This window comes from Lacerta agilis, chromosome 14, assembly GCF_009819535.1.
Source record: "Lacerta agilis isolate rLacAgi1 chromosome 14, rLacAgi1.pri, whole genome shotgun sequence".
NCBI lineage: Eukaryota > Metazoa > Chordata > Lepidosauria > Squamata > Lacertidae > Lacerta > Lacerta agilis.
Window position 1 is genome coordinate 30675168 of NC_046325.1, and position 21846 is coordinate 30697013.

Here is a 21846-nt window from a genome sequence, read left to right on the forward strand (position 1 = left end):
TATATGCACAGCTTGATGACAAAGAAACCAAAGGGAAATTGAGCAGCAATTGGTACATCACTTGTCCTGCATCTCTCCCACAGCAAGGAGAAGCCATAAAATTAATGCAAAATAAGCTGAAAAGAGACAGAGGGAGGAGCAATGACACAAAGCTGCGAGAGCTGTAAAGAGTTCAAAGCAGGTTCAGAGTGATTGGCTTCCCTGCCCATGTATTTTTTCAGAATTGGATCACACATCAGGCATATGTTAATATCTTCCTCTGGATCTCTGAGAACTAGCGACTTGTTAAACTAAAGAAAATATGTGTGGTATTGGTAGGCTTGCACTAGTAGTTTACTCTGTTTACTGCTGAGTGTTCCATTGTAGGCCAGTTCACGTGTGGCCACTGATACCTTGGAAGATTAATTAGTGGTTGCTACTGTTTTCCTCTGGGTACTTGAAAGAGGCTGGATGCCTAGGAGTAGAATCTTCAGTGTAAATGCAGAGAAGCGTGGGATACTTGCAGCTTCACAGCACAGGCCCTAAATGACTGAGAATAGCAATAATTGCATCTCCTCTGGAATGGCCATACGTGACCATTACAGAATTGAAATATTTACTGCAGAACTGGCTGTGGGAATAGTCCGTTACTGTTAGAATGCCCCCCTGCTCCACAGCATGGTTGATTAATACACATGGGGCTGCCACTAAAACCAACCATCCCACACCATTCCCCTTCCTTCTGCTTCTAACATCTAGTTATACCAGTGAACACAGTGCAACAATGAGGCCCAAGAGGCCTGGCTAGTACTGCCATCAATGGAGGGTATGTCCTGGAAGACTTCCCAGGATCCTTTGTAACACAGAGAAGCAGGCAAGTCGCTATGGAGTGAGTTAAATGAAGCAAGAATATCTGTATACTGCTTCCCCAGACTAGTTAAGTAGGCAAGCTGGTGCTGCAGCTACATGTGATGGCATCTCTTTGATGGTTGTGTGGGGGAACTAAATGTGGATTCAAGGCTTCTATGAATTACCTGCAATCTCTTATTCTGTTTGCAGGAAGAGGTACGTCCTCAGGAAACAGTATCTGTCATTGGATGGGAGTGCGGGAGGCAGCAAGCAGGGCAGGAAAGCTGCCTGGAAGTTTGTCAGAGACAACTGGGAGGAAGGAACTCTATATCGCTACCAAGGTAGGGTTCTTAATATCCCGGCTAATAAAGGTGCGTGCACAAAAAGTTTTGACTCAGCAGTCATGAAAATACAAGGTTTAAAAAGTCCCCTCCCCTCCGATTTATTATGCCATTCCTTGTTTTTCAGCTATCGGTGGATGGATTTGCAATGACAAAATGGCCTGCAGAGGTTAAGGTAAGACAGTCTGATCTGCACTCTAGGCTGATGGCATTGCCAGGGCCTAGCATTTAGAGCCAATGAAGGGGTGATATGCCCTGACCTCATTCCTCTGTGCACACTGTTGGGCATCCTCGTTGTGGGAGGGAGTAGGGGCCAGGACAAACATATGTCAGAGCAAGGTATTCTAGAACTCTCTTTCCTGACTCTGCATTCTCCAGATAAATAAAATCAAGTGTGCAAAGAAACCAATCAATGTTTACTGATTTTGTCTTACGTAAGGGTTGAATGACCAAACCCCTAAGCAGTTAGTTGAAGGAAATTGCCATGCTTACAGACTTTGATTTTTTCTAAAAAAAACTGTCGGTTTTAAGCACGTTACACTATAGGGAGGAATTCTTTTCTCCAGGGTTGTGTTGCAGAGGGATTAATTAGCTAGCATATCACATTGAGGGGTGCACAGGATAGTTGGGGCCATAAACCAAGGTCACTGAAAGTGTTGGGACATTTAAGTTGCCTGTTGCACTGTTCTACTGCCCATGGTGGCAGTCACTGAATTATACCTGGGTAAAGGTAGAATTTAACTATAGCTGTCTCAGATAACACACAGAAATACATTATTATTATTATTTATACATACATACCCTGCCCATCTGGCTGGGTTTCCCCAGCCACTGTGGGCAGCTCCCAATAGAATATTAAAAACACGATAAACCATCAGACATTAAAACGTCCCTAAACAGGGCTGCCTTCAGATGTCTTCGAAAACTCAGATAGTTGTCTGTTTCCTGACATCTGATGGGAGGGCGTTCCACAGGGTGGGTTGCCACTACCAAGAAGTCCCTCTGCCTTAATTGAGTCCAAATCGGAGAGAGATTTGGAAGCAATGGCATTTGGGGTTATTATAGTGCTCAAGACCTAGTAAACCTCACTTGGTCTGTGGAAGTGCATATTGAATGTGCTCTACATATTCTTCAGCAGTCTGCAAGGCCCCGATGAACACTGTTCTAACCTTTGCAAGGATTGATTTGCTAATTAGTTCTGTGTGAAAACTAGCCCCATACCCACATTTCTATGTAGTTTAAATGTCCCTGAGATGGATAATATATGCCGGATATGTTTATTGTTTGCTTTCCTCTATCCATCACCTTGGGTACCTTGAAGGTGGCACTGTGGTCTAAACCACTGACGCCTTTGGCTTGCCAATCAGAAGGTTGGCGATTCGAATCCCCGTGATGGGTGAGTTCCTGTTGCTCTGCCCCAGCTTCTGCCAACCTAGCAGTTCAAAAGCACACCAATGCAAGTAGATAAATAGGCACAGCTGTGGTAGGAAGGTAAACGATCTATGGCTGCAAACTTAACACCCACCTTTCTCCCTGGGAGTATAGGATATCTTCTCATGTGGCAACATAGAAAATCTAGACAATTTTAAGCAGAAACTTGCAAAAGCATTTAGTTGCCTTAATGGTAAACATGCTCTGTTGGTTGTATCCAGATACACATGCCCAACTGAGCAGTCCCTGTTCTTGTAGTTAGGTTCTGCTTTTATTTCCTGTGGAACTGAGACCTCTATCCTAAGATTCAAACTTATTATAATGACATATGTGGAACTTCCAGTGGATGTTGTTTCGTTTTATATAGGCTTTCTTTGAGAGTCACCCAGCTCCGTCAGCTGAGCGCACCATCCAGCAGTGCTGTGAAAACATTCTGTTGAACGCTGCATGGCTGAAGCGCGATGCCGAAAATCTCCACCAGTACCTCCTGCAGCGCAAGGCCTCACCGACTGCTGTGTGAGCCCACCCTCACCCCACCTCTGACATCCCAACTGCTGTGGCCCAACTGCCTCGGTGCGAGGAGGAGGAGCTGCTACCCGACAGCTGAATCATACGCCAAGGAAATTGGAGTCTTTTCTCAAACCAAGGGGATTGGACAATGAATGTAGTTAACTGGTTCCTGCTCACACTCCAGAACTAAATTCTATTAAAAAAAATTATCAACAATTCAGCAAAAACAGAAACACCCTGTAAATATAATGGTAATAAAATAGAGGATAACAAAACTGTGAAACTTCCTTAAGCCTTGTCAGTGGTCAAAATATTTAACACCCCTCCTTTCTTTACACTTACTGATGATTTTTTAACCACCCCTCTCCCATTTTCTAAAAAAAGAAGAAGCAGAAGCAGGGAAACCAGTGGTTTCTAGGCAAGTTGAATTCTGTGGCACGTCGAGGGCAGGAATAGGTTAATGCCTCTGAGCACGCCAGAGAGCACACTACAAGACAGCAAAAACATGTACGTGTTTTGTGGATTGGTTCAATAATGAAAGGCAGCTTGGCACACAACCCAGTGGGTAGTGCCGAGTTGTGTGTTTCTGGAGATGTCCTGTAATCTCAGATTATATTTGAAGGCTTGTAAGAGTCCTGCCCTTCCCAATCTCTTGTGTCACTATCTTTTGAGGGAAGGAGAAATCAAATATTCTGTCTCTGCCTGCCCCCCTCTTCTTTTAATTTCATTTGCTGATGTCCTTCTTAGAGATTTAAAAAAACAACACAACCCTGTATGAAAACATCTTTTTCAGCCACATGAAAAAAATAAAAATAAACAATTCATGGCACCTTTTTCTCATTATTTAATTATATCCTCCCACTGCATGCAAATAAAGATTTAGTACTGTGACTGGATCCTTCTGGGCCGCTGTTACGGCTGGCCCCCTTTATGCATAACACTGTAGTTTGTCTGAAAGACTCACCCTGTTTGAAAACCAAAACACCACCCCTAAATTCCTTGTGACTGCAGCTTTCCAACCCCTTCCCCCCCTTTCTTTGGTGACGTTTGGTAATTTGATTCAGAAGCCTTAAAACTTGTACTAGCTGGCATGATGATGAAATTCTCAGTTGTGTGCCATCAGTTGCTTACCAGAGTAGCATGTTCCTGCTAACCAGATTTCAAACCGACACCACTCCTCCCACAGACGTTTACAGTTCCCTTTTTTAAAAGCACCTTTTTAAAAAGGAATTCATATTTGGTGTGGCTTTAACTGTTATTTCAGAAGGTCATCAGATACTAGCTGTCAAACTGCTTCCCTGGAAACACATTTTTTGTGCTATTGTTTTAAAAGAAAAACAAAAGGAAAAAATTCAGACAAGTTGGCGTTAATAAAAGGAAAGTCAATGTGAAACTGAAAAGTCTTGGTTTTGGTATGTGTGTGTTGGTGGAAAAGCTGGAAAGCTTTTTTTTTTTTTTGTATGTACCGTAGCTTGGACTGTCTTGCCACGACACTGAATCTACTTTGATGGGCTGTAATATGCAAGGATGAGGGTCTTCCCTATTTATCTTAAATTCTGCTGTCACTTGGAATGCTTCAGAGCCAGAAGTCACTCTGCAATGCCACAAAGTCAGGTGGCTGCTTCATGTGAGAAATTTTGGGTGTCATAGGTGGAATAAAGTACATTTAACCTATGGGACGCAAAGTACTGGGACATTCTCTTGCAGAAACCCCACTGAAATAATTCAGCTCTTTGACAGCTCATATTGATGTCAGTAGGGCTTCTGCAGGGGAAATTTCCAATGGTTTGTGCTTCATGTTAATTAGCAAGTATGTGATTTTTTTTGCATTTCATTTTAATGGAGCTTGCACAGGAGAACTGCTTAGTGGATTGTGCTATTTGCACTTTTTTATATGAAACTTAATGACTTACCTCATGGATTTCAGTAAAATCTAAATTCAGCCAGCAAGTCTAGATCCAGCTACATGTATTGGATCTAGGCTTGGGGAAGGAATTGGGAGGGTGCTGGCCGGGTCCTAGAGTCCTGCTGCCTCCTTCACTAAGCTACCAAGTACTTCTGCACCTTTGGGAAGGAGGAGGGTGGGCTCTAGGACCCTGCCAGAATCCTCTCTCCTTCCAAAAGCCCTGCACCTCGCTTACTGCTTCCAGAGCCCTCACACCGAGGTAAACCCATTATTGCAGCTTTGCGCAGGTGTGTGTTTGTGTGGGGGGGATATAATTAAATTGAGAGAGGGTTTCCTCCTATCTCCATTTATTTATTTATTTATTATTAACACACACTGCATAAAGCTGTGATTGCATAAGTAAAATAAGCACAAGAAGCTGGTTACCTATATTCCATGTGACGATTCTGTTCTGGCTGCCGCTGTGGTTGTTTGTATTAAAGCTGTCTCACAGAAATGGTGGTTCAGAGACCTGATCTGGCCCTCAAGCAAATGCTTTTGACACCTACTGCCCGCTTTCTTGATTTTGGTGAAAATCTGACCAGCCTAGCGTGTTTCTATCCTGTTACCGCCCTGAGATCTTTTGATGGAGGGCAGTATATAAATCTAATAATTAATAAATTGCCTCCTCCCATCATCAACTCATTTATTTGATGAGTGGGTAGGGGGCGTTCAGCCTTCTCAACTGATCTGCATGAATTGCCTTTGGAGGGATGTGGTGTGTGGGTGTGTAAGAGAGAGAGAGAGAGAGAAAGAATGTGACTGGCATGTTGCCTTAGAGGGTTGGCTAAAGAGAAATGCGGTCCTTGAACCAAGAAACACCACCCGCCCCTGAATTAGAGGTTAGACATGTTTCAAAAGCCATAGCCTGTTAGGAGTTGAGCATGCACATTCCACTTTAAGGGGGAGATGTCTTTAAATTGGTATCTGCACTTTGATGTGGAGAGAGGGACGAGAACCACATACCTATTGTGCACACACTCTCAAGGAACCTTATTAACACAATGTTATGTTATAAAAGTTGATGTCTACCTACCTGGCTCTTGTGGCCTTGCAAAACAAAGCAGCAAGGAATTAACCATTGGCATTGGCTATTGACCCACCCGCTAACCACTGAGGATTTGTGCCTGTGTTGCTTTTTATGGGCCTTTTGAAGAGGTTTTTGGATGGGCTGCCTTAGTTAATTCTCTCACACTTAATGCTGCAACTTGATAATGCGTTTTCAAGTCTTGACGTTGGACACTGAGCCAGTTGATTACCTCCTAATCTGTAATGGTGTTGAGCCATATACATCCTGTGCCAGCTTTCTTGAGCACACGCTCTGAAGTCGTAGTGCTGTTTTGAAAAACATGACATTGTGCTGGATCAAACACTCTTAACCTTGCATGTAACCTTCACTGCCCTTCAGATGGCTGAGCTGAAGTTTAGGGCCCAGGAACATACTTGAAACAAAATGTAGCAGGTCTTCTTTATAACCAGGCTGGCTGTGGCACCTTCCAGCGTACTAGTTCAAACAAGCATTCCTACTTCTGTCCAGTCTGTGTTCTCTATAACTTCACATTCTGTGGCTGCCTATGGCTTAGTGATGACACTCCCACTGTCTTCCTTTCTTCACTAGTGTTCAGCTATTGCCTTCAGCTCAAGCATGTGCCTAGAGCAAACAAAGACTAGGTTAGCATTTAGTTTTTAAGTTTTATGGAACATCTGTCATGTATGATCTAGTAGAGATTCCTGCATTGCATGAGGTTGGACGATGACCCTCGTGATTCCTTCTGACTCTACAAGTCTATGATTCTATGAAATACCAGCATGTCAGGAGCTGCACCTCTAATCAAGATAATTGTTTATGGATCACCGGGCTGGCTAAATTATCTTAGATGAAATTAAGTTCATTGATTTTTCTTTAGCCCTGGATGTGGATTTCAGTTATTTCTAATGCTTGGGTCTTTAGTTATGGTACCTCAAATTTAAAGGATGCAGAAATCTCGTATTGATGCACTCTGAAATGTACCTTTGCACTACACAGCCATCCCACCTGTTTCCAAAATTTCTACTCGCTTTCTATAAAATTGTCAAGATGGCTTCCCTGAGTTCATGGAACAATGAGACATCACTTGCTGTCTCAGAACCCATTTTGCATGTGTCTACATTTGAGCAAAAATTCTTGCTCAAGGGTCCATTTGGGTAATAGTGTAAGGAAGAGTGGTGCAGTTTAAAGCACATGTAGTTTGCACATAAAATGTTCCAGGTTCAATCCCTGGCATCTCCAGATAGACTGGGAATACTGTGCTTAAATAAAGAGTGGCAGTTAGTGGGGAGCAGGGAAGGGAGAGAGAAATAACCTGTGACTAAATTGTAGTCGTAGCTTGGATCTCAAAACGCTTTGGCTCTTGAACAAATCAGCTCCCAAACGATCAAAACCCAGAAGTGAGTGTTCCGGTTTTCGAACGAGTTTTGGAAGCCAAATGTTGGGTGCAGCTTCTGATTGGCTGCAGCCCAATCGGAAGCCGTGCCTTGGTTTTCGAACAGTTCTGGGAGTTGAGAACCAAGGTATGACTGTACAGCCATTTCTCCCTTTGGGGGAAAATACACGTGGGGTAACATAGCTTGCACAGTGGTTTCCAATCACCACTCACCTGGCCAGGTTATCTCTGCTTCAGATGGTGATCTTAACACCCAGCCTGGTGCAAAGATGGTCCCTCATATATCTAGTCCCAAGCAGCATTGGACTTTAAAGAAAGTCACTACACTTTGAATTTTGATTGGAAATGGATTTTGAATTTGAATTTGATTGAAATACGGTTAAGCTCCTGGTGACCAGCCCTAGTTAGGAGCCTTCCACATATATTCTGAAGTGGAAGGGCTGTAGCTCAGCGGCAAGCATGTTTACATGCAGAAGATCCAAGTTGGATCCCGGGCATTTGTAGGTAGGTGTGCCAGTATGCACAGATTATACTGACTTGCATGGAGCATGGTTTGATTTGGCAAAAGGCAGCTTCCTATCTTCCTAATTAACTGAAGTTGTCAAGCCTTAAATGGCAGCCTAATAAACAACGGTCTTATCTTAGAAGCAGCCAGAGTGTGGATAATCATGGTTAGGGAGACTGTATCCAAGGAGATGTTGCAAGTAGCACACAAAAGACTTTGGCTGAAGTTAATTCAACAAAGAAATATTCCACCAAGCCTATCGGGACACCAGCATGTTTTATGTGACTAAACTTTTGTCAACAGATGGATGCGGAAGGTGTTTGTGTAACCACAGCAGACTTTACACACCTCTTCTGGAGAAATGGGAGGCACAGCACACAGCTGCTGGAACTTTTCTTCTCTACTCCTTACCTGATTAACTACCTAATGTACACCTAACCACTGCATGACTTGATGAATGAATGAAAGGCAAAAAATGAAAATGCTGCTGTGAAGTAAGTTAAGTGGTTGGGGCAGCATGGCAGGCAGGCAAAGTGATAGGTGGACTGTGTTAATGTAAAAGACCGAAAACTTCAAAAAACTATTAATTACCGGGGGGGGGGGGGGACGGGACAAACAGTATTCTAGACACATCCACAACTGAAAAGCAAGAGTGTCATAATCAAGATCATTATGGGCTACTTTTTGCTGTCACACTGGGCTTCTCTGATATTGCCCTGTGCACCAGATACAGTAAGCACCAAACAACTCAGAAATGCTCCCCTAAAAACACAATTTGATGGAGTATAGTTACTAGATTACCATTGCTACCACAAAGCAGGCTTGATATGTAGTTGTTTCTTGTGTCTTGCCAAATTTGCTTCAACTTTATGTCCCTTGACTTCTGATAATCCCTCCATCCTGCTAAACTGCCTCTAGCTCACTGTCAAACTAAGGAGCAGATTAGGTTTTAGGGAAAGAACATGGTCTACCACTCAGGTTATCTGTTTGCCCAGAGAGTGACCAGATATTCAACAGGAGGGTCAAACTCAACAATAACTTTCCAAGGCCAGACATAAATCATTGGTTTCCACAAGACTTCAGAGAAGACCATCCCAATTGGACTCCTGCCCCTACAAAGCAAATTAGCTGCTGCAAGCCAACTCTCCATCTCTGTGGAAGTAGTCTGACCCCACCAACATTACTGAAACCCACTCCACATTGAGATACTAATTTTGTCAGCTTGGGTACGGAGATGGTAGGTAGTGGGGTGGGTTTGTACCCACATTGGTGCCCAACACCAAGAAGTATGTGAAATTCAGGGTTAACTGGATCTTGATCCTGATGAGGGAGAAGGAAATATTGGACTCCATGTGGCCAATAGACAAGGATGAAAAGAGCTGTACCCAATAACATTCTGAGGACCCCATCCCTACCTTATAAACTACCATTCTTGGATCCCCCATTCTAGATCCTAAAGCTTATTTTGGTACTACCCAAGATCCCAGGTGAAATAACAGGAAGAAAACTCAACTCCCCTGCCCCCATTCATCTACTCAGGTCTCAGTAACATGAGCCATGTGACTCATTTATCCATGGTTATTAATAAATTGTAGCAGTTTCCTTATCCACTGATCTGGCCACTGAGTGAAACACCAAATGAGTCCAGGGCAGTTGGGTTGCTAATGTTGTTGGAAGGATGAGATGAGGATGAGAAGTGGGCTTGTTCTGGAATTTCCAATGCACCTGCTAGTTTAACTTTCATCGCTAACTCGCCTTGCCTATGACTACTGTAACAGAAGGAATCCACACGGAACTCCCAGAGCCATGCAAATACATGTTATAGGGGAGTAAATTTTATTAAAGTGACACAGCAGCAGCAACTAATAAGTATCGTGTGTGTATAAAGTGTGTAATAATCATAAGCACTACTTGTGATGTCAGGTCTGGCCATGGTGATGCATGCCTTGGTTACATGCCGGTTGGACGTACAGGCACGTCCAACTCTATAGAGACTGTGATCTACTCCCAGTATAATAAAACTGGCAGTGATCTACCCATTGTCATTGCCCATATTGTTGAGCTTTTTTTAGGGAGACAGACCAGAGTTGTTGAACTTTTTCTTGGGGGGGGAGGTTTTGCATTAAATTGCTCAACCAACAGTCCGCAACTTTCCCCACTCTGGGGGAAGCGCAACGATGGGACATAGTGCCGGGGGTGGGGTGCGTCATGATCGCTCAGGAGCAACCAGGCGATGTCTTCAACTCCTCCTATCGACCTGGAGAACCCTGGTGATCACAGTTGACCAGCTGGACGTTGCTGGACTACTGTAATACACTCTACATGGGGCTGCCTTTGAAAAATGTTCAGAAGCTTCAACTGCCCCAGAATGCTGTGATTCAGTGTAAGGCAGTTCATGTATACAGTATATGCGCTACTACTATCATGCAGCTCATTTCAACTGGGCTTGTGGCAAATGAACTTTCACATGAAACCATCTGTTAGGATGTGCACACATTATGTTTTGATCAGTCAGTTTTTACCTATAAGTTGTGCTATGGACTATAACCTGCTAAAGACCCAGAGCTAAAATGAATGCAGTATCAAAGAGTTGTTTTTTCCAGATCTTGTACATAGATCCCATGAGAAATGTCAAATCTGTCATGTTAGAAACTTATAATTAGATGATGTATCTGACGATCATTGCACATAGCGCCTGGGCAGAGTAACATAAGCAAGGGAAAGAGGTTAGAAACAGCAATAAATTTATTAAATATATTAGAATACTCAGGCAAACAAACATAAAGCATGTGAAACATCAGCAGCCTGCACTTATTTATGTTTACTCAGAAGGAAATTTCACCTGTCTTGATAGTTCTCACCACCACCCCGGCAAGGTAAGTGTGCACAGGATCACAGCCTTAATTAAGCCTACATCTCTCCCATAATCTTTATTAAGGGAATTTTCCTCTTTTTTTAAGCAAACTACTGCGCTCCATTAGACCCTGCACGCCGTCATGACGTACGAGCCATAACTGGCCAATCGACGCTTGAGGAAGGGCAAGGCGGGCGTCGGCCGGTTGAAACGAGGGGGAGGGGAGAGCTTGCTCTTGTTCCTGCGTCTTGGCTGTTGCGTGAGCACGCTGGTTACGCACGAACGTTGCGTGCCTGAAGGCGGGCTGGGGCCTGGGAGAGGCCTGGCCAGTCCAAGTCAGTCAGTCGAGTGAAGTCAGTGAATAAGGGAGCGAAACAGCTTCCCTTTAGGGAGGCTGCGTGAGAGAGGAGCGTGTGTGGGGGGGTGGGCTTTTTTTTATTTTTTGCACGCACGCACCCACCCACGCACGCCCTCGAGCTCTTTTGTTTTCCTCCCTCGGGTGAATCACTTCGCTTCACCATCGCCGCGCGCGCTTTTTTTTTCGGTTTTTTTTATTTTTTGAAACTCCCCTCTTCCTGTCCGTCCCCCGCCTCCTCCCCCTCGTCCTCTTCCGCCGCCACAAGGAGTTGTGTGTGGGAGGGGGGGGAGGGGAAGTAGTAGAGGAGAGGAAAGTCGTTTCCGCCGGGGGTGGGGCCACCCCGCCGCAGCTGAGGGAAGAGAAGGTAAAGAGCGCGAAGGGAGAGCAGCCGGCCGAGTGAGCGGGGACAGCGGCGGCAACAGCATGGCGGCGGCGGCGGCGATCACCGACTCCGGTGCTCCCTTTCCCTCTCCCTCCCCCCCTTCGCCTCTCCTCTCCTTACCACCAGGCTCTCTCGCCTCACGCCGCCGCCAACATGGAGCTCATTACGATCTTGGAGAAGACGGTCTCGCCAGGTAAAAAACGGGGAGAAGGAGGGCTGGGCGGCGGCATGGGAGGCGGCATCCCGACAGGCCCCTCTCTCCATGGGGATGGGCGGGAGGGCCAGGGGAGGAAAAACCAACTGCCTGCCTCCCCCCCTACACACACACACACCACGATATAGAATAATATGTGGGGGTGGGTGCTATTTAAAGGTGGGTGGTCGAGGAGGAGAAAGGGTTCGGAGGAGGTGGTGTCAAAGGAATGAATGATCTCGGAAGGGAAAGGGAAGGCCACGGGGGGGAGGGGGAAGCCGAGGATGCCGGGCGGTGGAAAAGGGGCTCCTGCCTTCTAGTGTGGGCAGAAAAGAGGTACGGATGGGGGGGTCAATGTTGGAGGAAGGACGGGGAAAGGGAATGGGGGGTCAGTTAGTTGGATGGGTATTTCGTCCAGCCCCCATGCGTGTGGGCCGAGAGTCGGTGGGTGCCCAGGCAGAAAGCTTCATCTCCGCCCCTATGTTGGTTAGGGGGTCCGTTGGGTGGCCTGAGTGGGTGAGGGGAGGGCGGGGGGGTACGAGCGAACGGCCTCTGCGTAAAGGGGGGCAGCGATGTGGGGCGGGGGGTCCTGTACGAGCGAGCATGGAGGCGCCTCTCGTGGCACGAGGGAGGGAGAATGGAAGGGAAGGGTGGGGTGGAAGCTGTCTCTGCGAAAGGCGCTTCGGCATATGGCTGTGGGGGCAAGCCTTCTTTTCTGCTCCCCCGGATATGCTCTCTTAGAGGGGGGGGAGAGGGAATAAGTATTGTGTGAACTGCGGGGTGGGTCGTGGAGCGGGTCCCAGGCGGGGTCAGTAGAGGTCTGGGTGTGAGATCAGGATCTCGCAGCCTTTGACACTCGGACTGAGATGTAGCGCCGGGGGAACTTGCACACTTACATAAGAAAGGCGGTCCATGTGCAGGCCGGCATTGGCCGAGGGTGGTCTTGTATCTAGCCTGGGGTGCAGGCCCAAAGCGGAGAGGTGGGGTGGCAGCAATTAGCCCCCCCGGTGCTCAGAGTTGGGAGACTGGGGAAGTAGTCGCGGCCCAGCACATGTGGGAGAAGTTGAATGCATCTCTCCTCTCCCCCACTTCCAAAATACGCTTAGATTTGGAGGGATGCGATCTCGGGTCTCCTGAAGCAGGATTCTTGTGTGATGCACACTGGACGCACTCGCTGTGTCAGGGAGGCGATCTCCCCGCTAGCCCGCCTTTGGGGAAAGAATGTATCATTTCCCTCTCCCTTTCCTCCCCCCCCCCCCCCGGCCCGCCGTGAATGGAACCGTAGGAAAGTGAATTCCCAGTCATCTTGAGGTGCTTCTTGCTTGATAGAAACGAAGTTAGACTAGACGGAGAAAGAGCTCCCGAGGCCCTCAGTATCGGGAGGGGTCTGTTGCTGGCGCCTGGTAGGAATGTGAGCATGAGGGCGCTTCTAGATTTGCGGGGTGTGGGTGTCAGCGCCTTGATTTGAGCAGTAGAAAGAGGGGCGAGCAGATGGAGGAGTTACTGCTGGGCCGGAATTGGGGGCCGCCACTGACACCCCCTCGTGTGTGTCCCCCCTCCCCTCCTCCTAATCCCCTGCAGATTGCACCGAGCTTGAGGCAGCTCAGAAGTTCCTGGAACAGGCGGGCCATCGAGAACCTGGTAAGAGAAAACCGGGCTTGGGCTGCCCTTGGGGTGGGTTTGGAAAAGCGAAATCCCTTTCCTGTGTGTGTTTTATTATTATAATTATTTTTTTTTAAAAAAGCCATAGCAGGCCGAACCGCCATAGAGGGGCGCAGCCTAACTGAAGGGTTTTTTTTCCTCCTTTTTCTCTCTCGCTCTCTTTTTGGGGGGAGGGAGGGGGAAATGAAGGAGGCAGCCAATGGCAAGACTCCCGGGAGTCGCGCCACCCAATCATGAGGGCGGCCGGGCCCGCGGGAGGGAAAAGGAAGGGGAGGGCGATTTGGCTCTGCCGCGCTGCATGCATGGAGGGAAAGGCGGGGGGAGGAGGATGGATAGATGAGGCCTGCGGGGGCCGGCCATGTGGGGAAGCCGGCATGAGTAGCTAGCTAGATGCCGCCGGAGGAGGAGGAGGCCACCGCTGCATGAAACGGGCCCGTCTGCCTAAGTGCTCGTAGGCGGGCCTACCTTAGGTTTCGTTTTTCCCTACTGGCTCCCCTCCCTAATTTTAGGGCTTGCCATGCTGGGCCTCTGAACCTCCCTGCATTTTCATTGCCGTTTCCTTTCATTTTCCATTCTTTTACAACTCCACCCCTATAGCCCTATTCTTAAAACGTCTCCCTTGAATTTCCATGCTTATAAATATTTTCCTTGTTTTCTTCGAGACTTTTTTGAAATCTGTTGTTGTGTTCTGTCTCTTAATGCCCTCAGCACATATTTTCAGTTTCTAAAACTTTGTGAAATAGTAATTAATTTCTCTCTGCGAAAGCCTTGCTTTAGAAGGCAAGTAGGGATAACATTGTAAAAGGGGACACAGCCAAATGGGTGTCCTGAGTATGTCACCCACTAAACTAATGTGGAAGAGGTGTGGGGCAGCTTAGGTTATGTACTTGAAACTGACAGCACATAAAGCAGGTGAAGAAAATTCAGTTCACTGTATATGCTAGAAAGTAGGAGAGGAGAAATGGGTAACTGAAGCCTGTTTATTGGATCAATTTAAGATGAGCATTATTGAGTTTAGCAGTTGGATCTGCAGGCTGAATGGAAAGGTGATTGACATTGCTTAGATAATTTGTTTTAATAAAGGCAAATGAGCTTGTGTTTCAGATGGTGGACTACTTTAAGACAGGCATACATATTAGGAAAGATTGTTCAACATACATTGATATTACTAGCAGCATGTCCCTGTTAGTTATTGACAGGTATTACTGAGGTTGTAGCGTTGCACTTACATTCATTATTTGAGAGAACCTTAAATGGCCTCTTCATAACTAACAGAGTCTTGGGCTCCTGCCTTTAAATCTATGGGAATACTCTTGAAGCTTTGGGTTTACTCCAGCAATCTTGGAGGCTTTTAGAGAAGTATCGTTTCGGAATTGCATTACTAGTGTTGCATTGGCATTGTTGGGTGAGTGAATAACTTAACTAGGCTTTAGGCGACATGAATTCTAATTTCCATAGGTGCTTACCTGATCCCCCACCCCATCCACCCTGTTCTATTAATTTGCAGGGCATCGTAGGTTGCTTTGCACTGAAATATTTGATGTTAACACACTTGCTATTTTTAGAGGTCTTGCTGTACTTTTTCTACACTGTTAACAGTGAAATAGAAATAAAAGGAGTAAAGACAAAGGGAACATTTGTATGTGTGTTACCTGAGCAGTGTCTTCCCACCACCCACGACCAGTAGTGTTCTGTGAATAGCCTGACTGTTGCTTCTCTTGGAAGTTAGCAACAGAGGGACTTTGAGATGTTCCTGTATGGTTTCATACACCATCTGTGGATAGACAGACAATGTTCTTCTTGGGGTTAAAGCTCATGAGTTATAAAGAAGCAAGAATGCTCATGTGTAAGGTAATTGCACCAAAATGTTCCTTTAGTGCTATGCTAATCTACTTGTACTGAGTAACGAATGCCCTTGGTCCTGAAGATCTGCATGTTTTAAATTAATGTTAAAGGTAACATTAACTATGTAAGACCCATTGCCTAGCTATCTCCCTGCCTTCCCCAATGTTTTGATTAAGATGCAGCCCCCGTCCAATCAAAGCATCATATATTAAAAATTTATCAGAGTTGCATTCCACCCTCATTTGAAGTGTATACAAGGTATCCCATTCTATTCTCACAATATTTGAGATACCTGGTGTTGAGGGACAGTGGTTGGCCCAAGACCAAACTGGTGAGCTTCATGGCTGTGTGTGGATTTAAAACTGGGTTTCTCAATTCATTGTCTAGTGTACTATTTGCTGCACCATACTTGTTCTTACTGTGAGTACTGCAATGAGCTGAAAAAATATTTGCAGGTCATATGTGCAAAGTGCACAGATTTTAAGTGACCCAGGCCTAGGTGATTAGGAGCCAGCTTTGCCACAAATAGAAATAAGTTAATATTGAGTGCTATCTCAACTTTTAGACATCAGTGACATTCCCCTAGTGGTTTGTGAATTGAGCATAGACTAAAACTTGTGTGTTAGGGATGGGAAGGACACCTTATGAGATAAACACAGGATTTCCAATCAAATAGTGCTTTCAGAACTTGTTTTGTCAGGTAATTTGTAGCTCTGCCCTTAATTGCACTCCCTGAGGTGAAGTCCTGCGTTACAGCACTTTAGGATTGTTTTAAGTTTTCTTCCTGGACTGCCATTTACCAGTATAAACATTCGCTGCCCCTTGAATTCGGAGTTCCACACTCTGCATAAAATGGAGAAGGATCAGGAGATTGCTGCACAGCAGAGAGCAGGACTGAGTCAGGTTCTACAGTACATGGATCCCAACCTTAGTTTACCCCTCTATAGCAGTGTTTTTCAACCTTTTTTGGGCAAAGGCACACTTGTTTCATGAAAAAAATCACGAGGCACACCACCATTAGAAAATGTTAAAAAAATTAACTCTGTGCCTATATTGACTATATATAAAGTAATTTTTCAATTTTTCCCACGGCACACCAGGCAACATCTCGCGGCACACTAGTGTGCCGCGGAACAGTGGTTGAAAAACACTGCTCTATAGATCAGCTTCATTGCAAAATTGCAACCATCTCTCTTCACCTAAGCTCTCTTAAGGTTGTCCTTTTCAGCCATATAAACACTTTCCCAAGTTGCTTTCTATCTACTCACTTGTCAACTGCTCAGAGTTTTCTCTCATATTAACCCTACATAGTCCAAATGGGAGGTGTATGTGTGACATGTGGACCACGTGTCTAGACTGCTTCCTGTACCACCATGTTCAGGCTAAGGAAGTTCATACTGGGTGGATTGAAGGGCAGGGTATAAGGCAGAGTTTGGCAATATTTTGTGGCCCGTGGGCATATTTGGAAACAGGAGAAATTATCATAGGCAACACACACATGCCACAGCCGAAAACACACAACATCATCTATTATATGGCTACAACAGAATGCTGCTTTATGCCTAATTTCAGGTGTGTGTGTTTACCCTGTGGGTGCCAGCACATGTGCAACTGCAGGAACCACATCCACATTAGTGACCCTTGATACATGAGATCATATAAGAGCATCTTGAGCTGGGGTAGGATGAGGAAAATTGGTTGAAAGATGGAGAACAGGTTGGGATTCTACAGGAAAGCTGAGAAAAATTCCAACGTTGCTGTTTAGGGACCAGCCGTGGATAGAGTATGGGGGTGGGGAGGTTGAGATATGAATAATACCCATGGGGATTTGGATTTGTTTTTCCTTTAAACAGATACCCTCCAAGCTGCATAACAAGTCACTTTTTGAAAGTGAGGAAACTTCCAAAAGCAGCTAGTAATATGTCATGGGTTTGTATGTAATTTCCATACAAAGAAAGTAAAAAAAAAAATTATAATAGGCAGCCCCAATCCCTCAAGCACTCTGAAATACTGACAAGTCTGTGATTCCTAGACACCAGTACCAAGCTTTCAGGTGTCACTATACTAAGATTGCTGGATCTTTGTGACCTGGCTATGCTCCTCCATCAAACTGGCCTGAGGATGTGCCTTAAGTAAGCATTGCAGTTCGTGTCATTGGATGTTCAACCACCCACCCTGTGCTGTCCCACCGTCTGCACATCCAGACTGGGTAAATAAAAACTTGACCAATATCCAAACTCTACAACCTACCTTTACCATTTGCTGTTTTTCTTTTCATGATTTCTCTGCAGCCATCCATTACTAGTATCCAGTGCACTCCAGTGTCGCTGAAAATAAAGGGGGATTTAAATCTGTCAAGTGCTTTTGAGCAAATTGCAGTTTGACACCCATCCTGGTTTGTTGCTAGAATTCTGTAGAGCCATCCTGGTTGAACATTGGCTAAGGATTTCCCAGTTTGTTCATATTAACACATGAAGACTGTTTGGTGACAGTTTCCTTATTAGGAGATTATGTTTGAACATGCAGAACAACTCCTGTGTCCTTCGTCAAATTGACTGCTTTAAAAAGCACTGCTAGCTACTTCTAGGATTTAGTTTGAAGTCACATTTCTTTTACAGCAGGGCAGTGAACACTGAGATGTCTGGAAAAGCCCATGAGTCAAAAAGGACACAATTGATAGTAACTGTGTGTACTTGCATAGGGTTGGAAATGCTACTGATACTCAATGCTGCTGCACTGAAGATAGTTAGCATGACTAACATTAGTTTCAGTGGGTCTATCTTGAATAGGACTTGGTTGGATACAACCCATTTATTTGCCTACCATAAAGAACCTGTGCGAAACAACAGTTGATAGATATGATGTACTAATCTTGTTCTTTTGTTGGTATATTATTAATGCCTTATTATACGGACTTGAGAGTATAAATTTTGAGAGTCTGTATCATGAGTATTAAGAAGTAATTGGGATTTGTTTAGTTGCTATCTACTATGCAGACCCAGGGGTGGGTAACTTCCTGCCTGCAGCCCTAACTAGGTCTGTCAGGCCCCCCCCCATTTGGTTTGCAAGGCTGTTATGGCCAAGCCACACCATTTCCTCTAATAGGGGAGGGGCTGGTGAAGATGTAGCTGGACTGGAAGGTGGAGTGCAGACACTGCCCATCTGCTGATTGGTGACACCTGCAATACCTGTGCACAGAGCTTTGCAGGCTCATCAGAGCTTGGAAAGCACAGTGCTTTTTGCCTGCATGTTTTCAATTCAAATTGTACGGGCATGAAGAGGTCACCTGACTGCATTGTGACTTCAGGTGTTTGATAGCTCCAGTTCCCCATCCCTGATGTAAACAGCTCATGCACACCTCCTCCTGCAACCCTGTTACAATCCTGTTGTACAACCTTGTAGTAAATTCTGCATATTTGGGTTGAGTTTTAGTAGTCCTAAAAGAATCTGCTTAGCAACTCAAGGAGAGGACTGGAATTGGGATGGTTCTGCCATATAGCAGAATGTAGCAACTTGTTTCAGGTAGTATCATGAAGTGGGATAGACAGCAGTGTCCAAATGCTGCAACAAGCCTTCTTGAAATGTTGGCCCTACTAGGGTGGAGTGAAATGAGGATTGTTCCATATTGGCTTTGCTTTAGGCAGCAGAATATCTTGAGCTGCAATGGTCATAGACATACTATCTCCACAATGGTGAAATCAGAAAATACATTTCCATGCAATAGAGTATGACACTTGAGAGATGTATTCAAATATTGGCTTGAGCATGAAATCATTGACTGACTGTCAGCAGGCTGCTGTGTGTCAGTTCTTAATCTGTAAGGTAGGAGTAACCAGAGGTTGCTTGCACTATTTGTTTCACAGTTATATGAATCACTAGTAAGAAGGAATACACATGTATGATATTACGTATTGAGGTGTGTATGTACTTTCAGCTTGGAAAGGTAAGATTCTTCCATTCTGGTTTTTTACTCTTAAATTCAACTGTAAATGCTGTCAGATTCATGCAAAGGTTAGAGTTTAGGTTAACTCATTCTTCACTCAGGGAAGGATGCAAGCTAGCTTCAGTTACTGAATTGTATTTACCTCTCTTTTTTTGGCCAGCCCACTTTCCTTGTGGAACTGTCCAGAGTGCTGGCAAACCCAGGGAACAGCCAGGTTGCCAGAGTCGCAGCTGGTTTGCAGATCAAGAACTCTCTGACATCTAAAGACCCTGATGTTAAGGCCCAGCACCAGCAGAGATGGCTTGCAATCGATGCCAATGCTCGCCGAGAAGTCAAGAATTATGTACGTAAAAAATACAGCATTTTTGCTTTTCTTCCTAGTTGTGTTTGTTCCAACACCCTGTTATTCTTTAGTGAATGCAGATCATGCATCTACATCTGTGTTTTGAGACCTTGCTTCTCAGTTTACTTTTCTCTTCCTGTTTATTCCCAAGTCAAAGAATCTGTTCAGTCTCTGGCGTGTGAGATTGTTTTCTCAGCTTAAAGAGATTTCTTAAGGTGACCTCTGGATTCCTATAATAAAATTGAAAGTCCTGTGCCCAGAAGATCTGTGTGATCTTGTAATATAATTGAAAGTCCCTCTGTCCTCATACCAACAGTATTCCAAGTGTGGTGGCCTCATCTATTGTTCCTTTCTCACCTCCTTACAGGTTTTGCAGACCTTGGGTACAGAAACCTACAGGCCCAGCTCGGCATCACAGTGCGTTGCTGGCATCGCCTGTGCAGAGATCCCCATGAATCAGTGGCCTGAACTTATTCCGCAGCTGGTAGCCAATGTTACAAATCAGCACAGCACAGAACATATGAAAGAGTCGACATTGGAGGCCATTGGCTACATTTGTCAAGATATTGTAAGTGCCTACTGAGTCTGCTGTGCTAAAATCTGTTGCTTTTCTTCTTGCACCTGCACTGCTCCTCTGCTCTTAGTGGCTTAATTTGAATCTGAACTTCCACTCAGTGGGCTCATCCCCCAAGTCAGTTATGTTGTGTGTCTGCCACTTCGTCACACCAAGGTATAAACTAATCTGTAGAACAAGGTATCTGTACTACAATTTCATGAAAGATAGCTCTTTCAGAAAGTGTGAATGTGTGCCAACAGAGGGAGGACTGCTGGGTGTGTGTGTGTCTCATTTCCTGCTTCTCTTCCATCTCCACCATGCCTACTGTTGCACTGGTCCTCTTGCCACAAATTTCTTCTTGTTCCTTTTCCTCTGCTGCACCACTGTTCTTCAAAGGAAAAAATGCTCTGTCTGGGAACCTAAATGTTTGAGGACTTTCGCTTGTGTTCCCTACAAGATCAGGCATGCTGCTGACCCAGAGTAACTAGATACATTTGTTATGGAGAACGAGGCATGCATTTATTCTGTACTTGCATGGAATATCTGTCACTGTAGGTTAGAACTCTGAAGTGAATTGGGTGCTTAGCTGTTCTGTGAGACACCTCCATGCTGGTTGTGATCCGGCAAAGAATCTCCTCTTGACATTTCTTGCTTGTTTTGATTCCTGCTTTTAGGATCCAGAACAGCTTCAGGACAAGTCTAATGAGATATTGACAGCCATTATCCAGGGCATGAGGAAAGAAGAGCCAAGTAATAATGTGAAGCTAGCGGCTACCAATGCACTCCTTAACTCTTTGGAATTCACCAAAGCAAATTTTGACAAAGAGGTAAGTGGTCAGATGTTAGTGTGGTGGAGAGTGAGTGTGGCTGAAGAGGGAAACTAATGGGACATGAGAAATAAATCCATGGTCCGTGATGAGAAACCATGCACCACTCTGAGTTTTGATGCATTCCCATTTCTGCTGAGACTTGGATTTGTGTGTTAGCAGCCTGTTGTGAGAAGCATAATCCTATTGCAATGGTGAAGAGTGAATACTAAATCAACTAAAATTGTAGCTCTCAAATAATCCTGTGAATTTTAACTGATATGCTACCGAAGGCACTATAGGAACTCTGTAAAAAAAAGGATTGCAGCTTGTAAGCTAGCACCTCTTTCCCTGTCCTTGATGGAGATCACTTTAGTACATAGGGAGTGAAGCAGTCTCTTGGGTATGCAGGGCCTGCAATTTGCTTCCTAAGCAGTCTATGCTCTGAAGCCTAGTTGTGTGTTCTCCATCTTGGGGTATGATACTGCCTGTGGATGAATTCCTTTGTCTGAATTTGCTGCATAATTATTTCTCAAGCATTGCCGGTGTATTTCAGGCAAGAGTTATGTTTTAGCATTTTTGGAAAAGTAGTGCAGACCAGCTTTATCAGTCAGTACAGGCAATGTCACCCCTGCCCTCAGCCTTTGGAAACCATTAAAGCCATCTCTGGAATGGTGATTGCAGGGGCCAGGTCGTAGGTTTTGTTTTTTTTTCATTTAATTGACTGAGGCATGGAAGGAAGCTCTCAGGTAGCCTAAATGCAGATCTGTAATCCTTGCCTCTTCAATGTAGAGGCTTTCAGAAAGAATGAGAGAACCTTTCTGAATGGGTGCAAATCATTATTTCAGTTTTCAACACCCGAGGAGTAATTGCTGAAGTAATCTTCCTTACCTTTTGGTATCTAACTTTACCAGAAATGTA

The 21846-nt window shown here is 45.0% G+C and overlaps 2 protein-coding genes across 2 annotated transcripts in view; both read left to right on the top strand.

Moving 5' to 3' along the window:
• The window catches only part of NPEPPS (aminopeptidase puromycin sensitive), a 75343-nt gene extending 70840 nt beyond the window's left edge, over positions 1-4503 (top strand). Inside the window, 5 exon segments of the mRNA XM_033169588.1 lie at positions 1039-1077; positions 1079-1171; positions 1173-1199; positions 1297-1344; positions 2968-4503. Of these exon segments, the coding sequence (XP_033025479.1) occupies positions 1039-1077; positions 1079-1171; positions 1173-1199; positions 1297-1344; positions 2968-3120 (360 nt within the window). The 3' untranslated portion in view covers positions 3121-4503.
• Positions 4504-11417: 6914 nt separating this feature from the next.
• KPNB1 (karyopherin subunit beta 1) overlaps positions 11418-21846 on the top strand; it is a 32072-nt gene continuing 21643 nt past the window's right edge. Inside the window, 6 exon segments of the mRNA XM_033169441.1 lie at positions 11418-11770; positions 13352-13395; positions 13397-13411; positions 19381-19563; positions 19931-20131; positions 20794-20946. Coding sequence (XP_033025332.1) covers positions 11731-11770; positions 13352-13395; positions 13397-13411; positions 19381-19563; positions 19931-20131; positions 20794-20946 — 636 coding nt within the window. The 5' untranslated portion in view covers positions 11418-11730.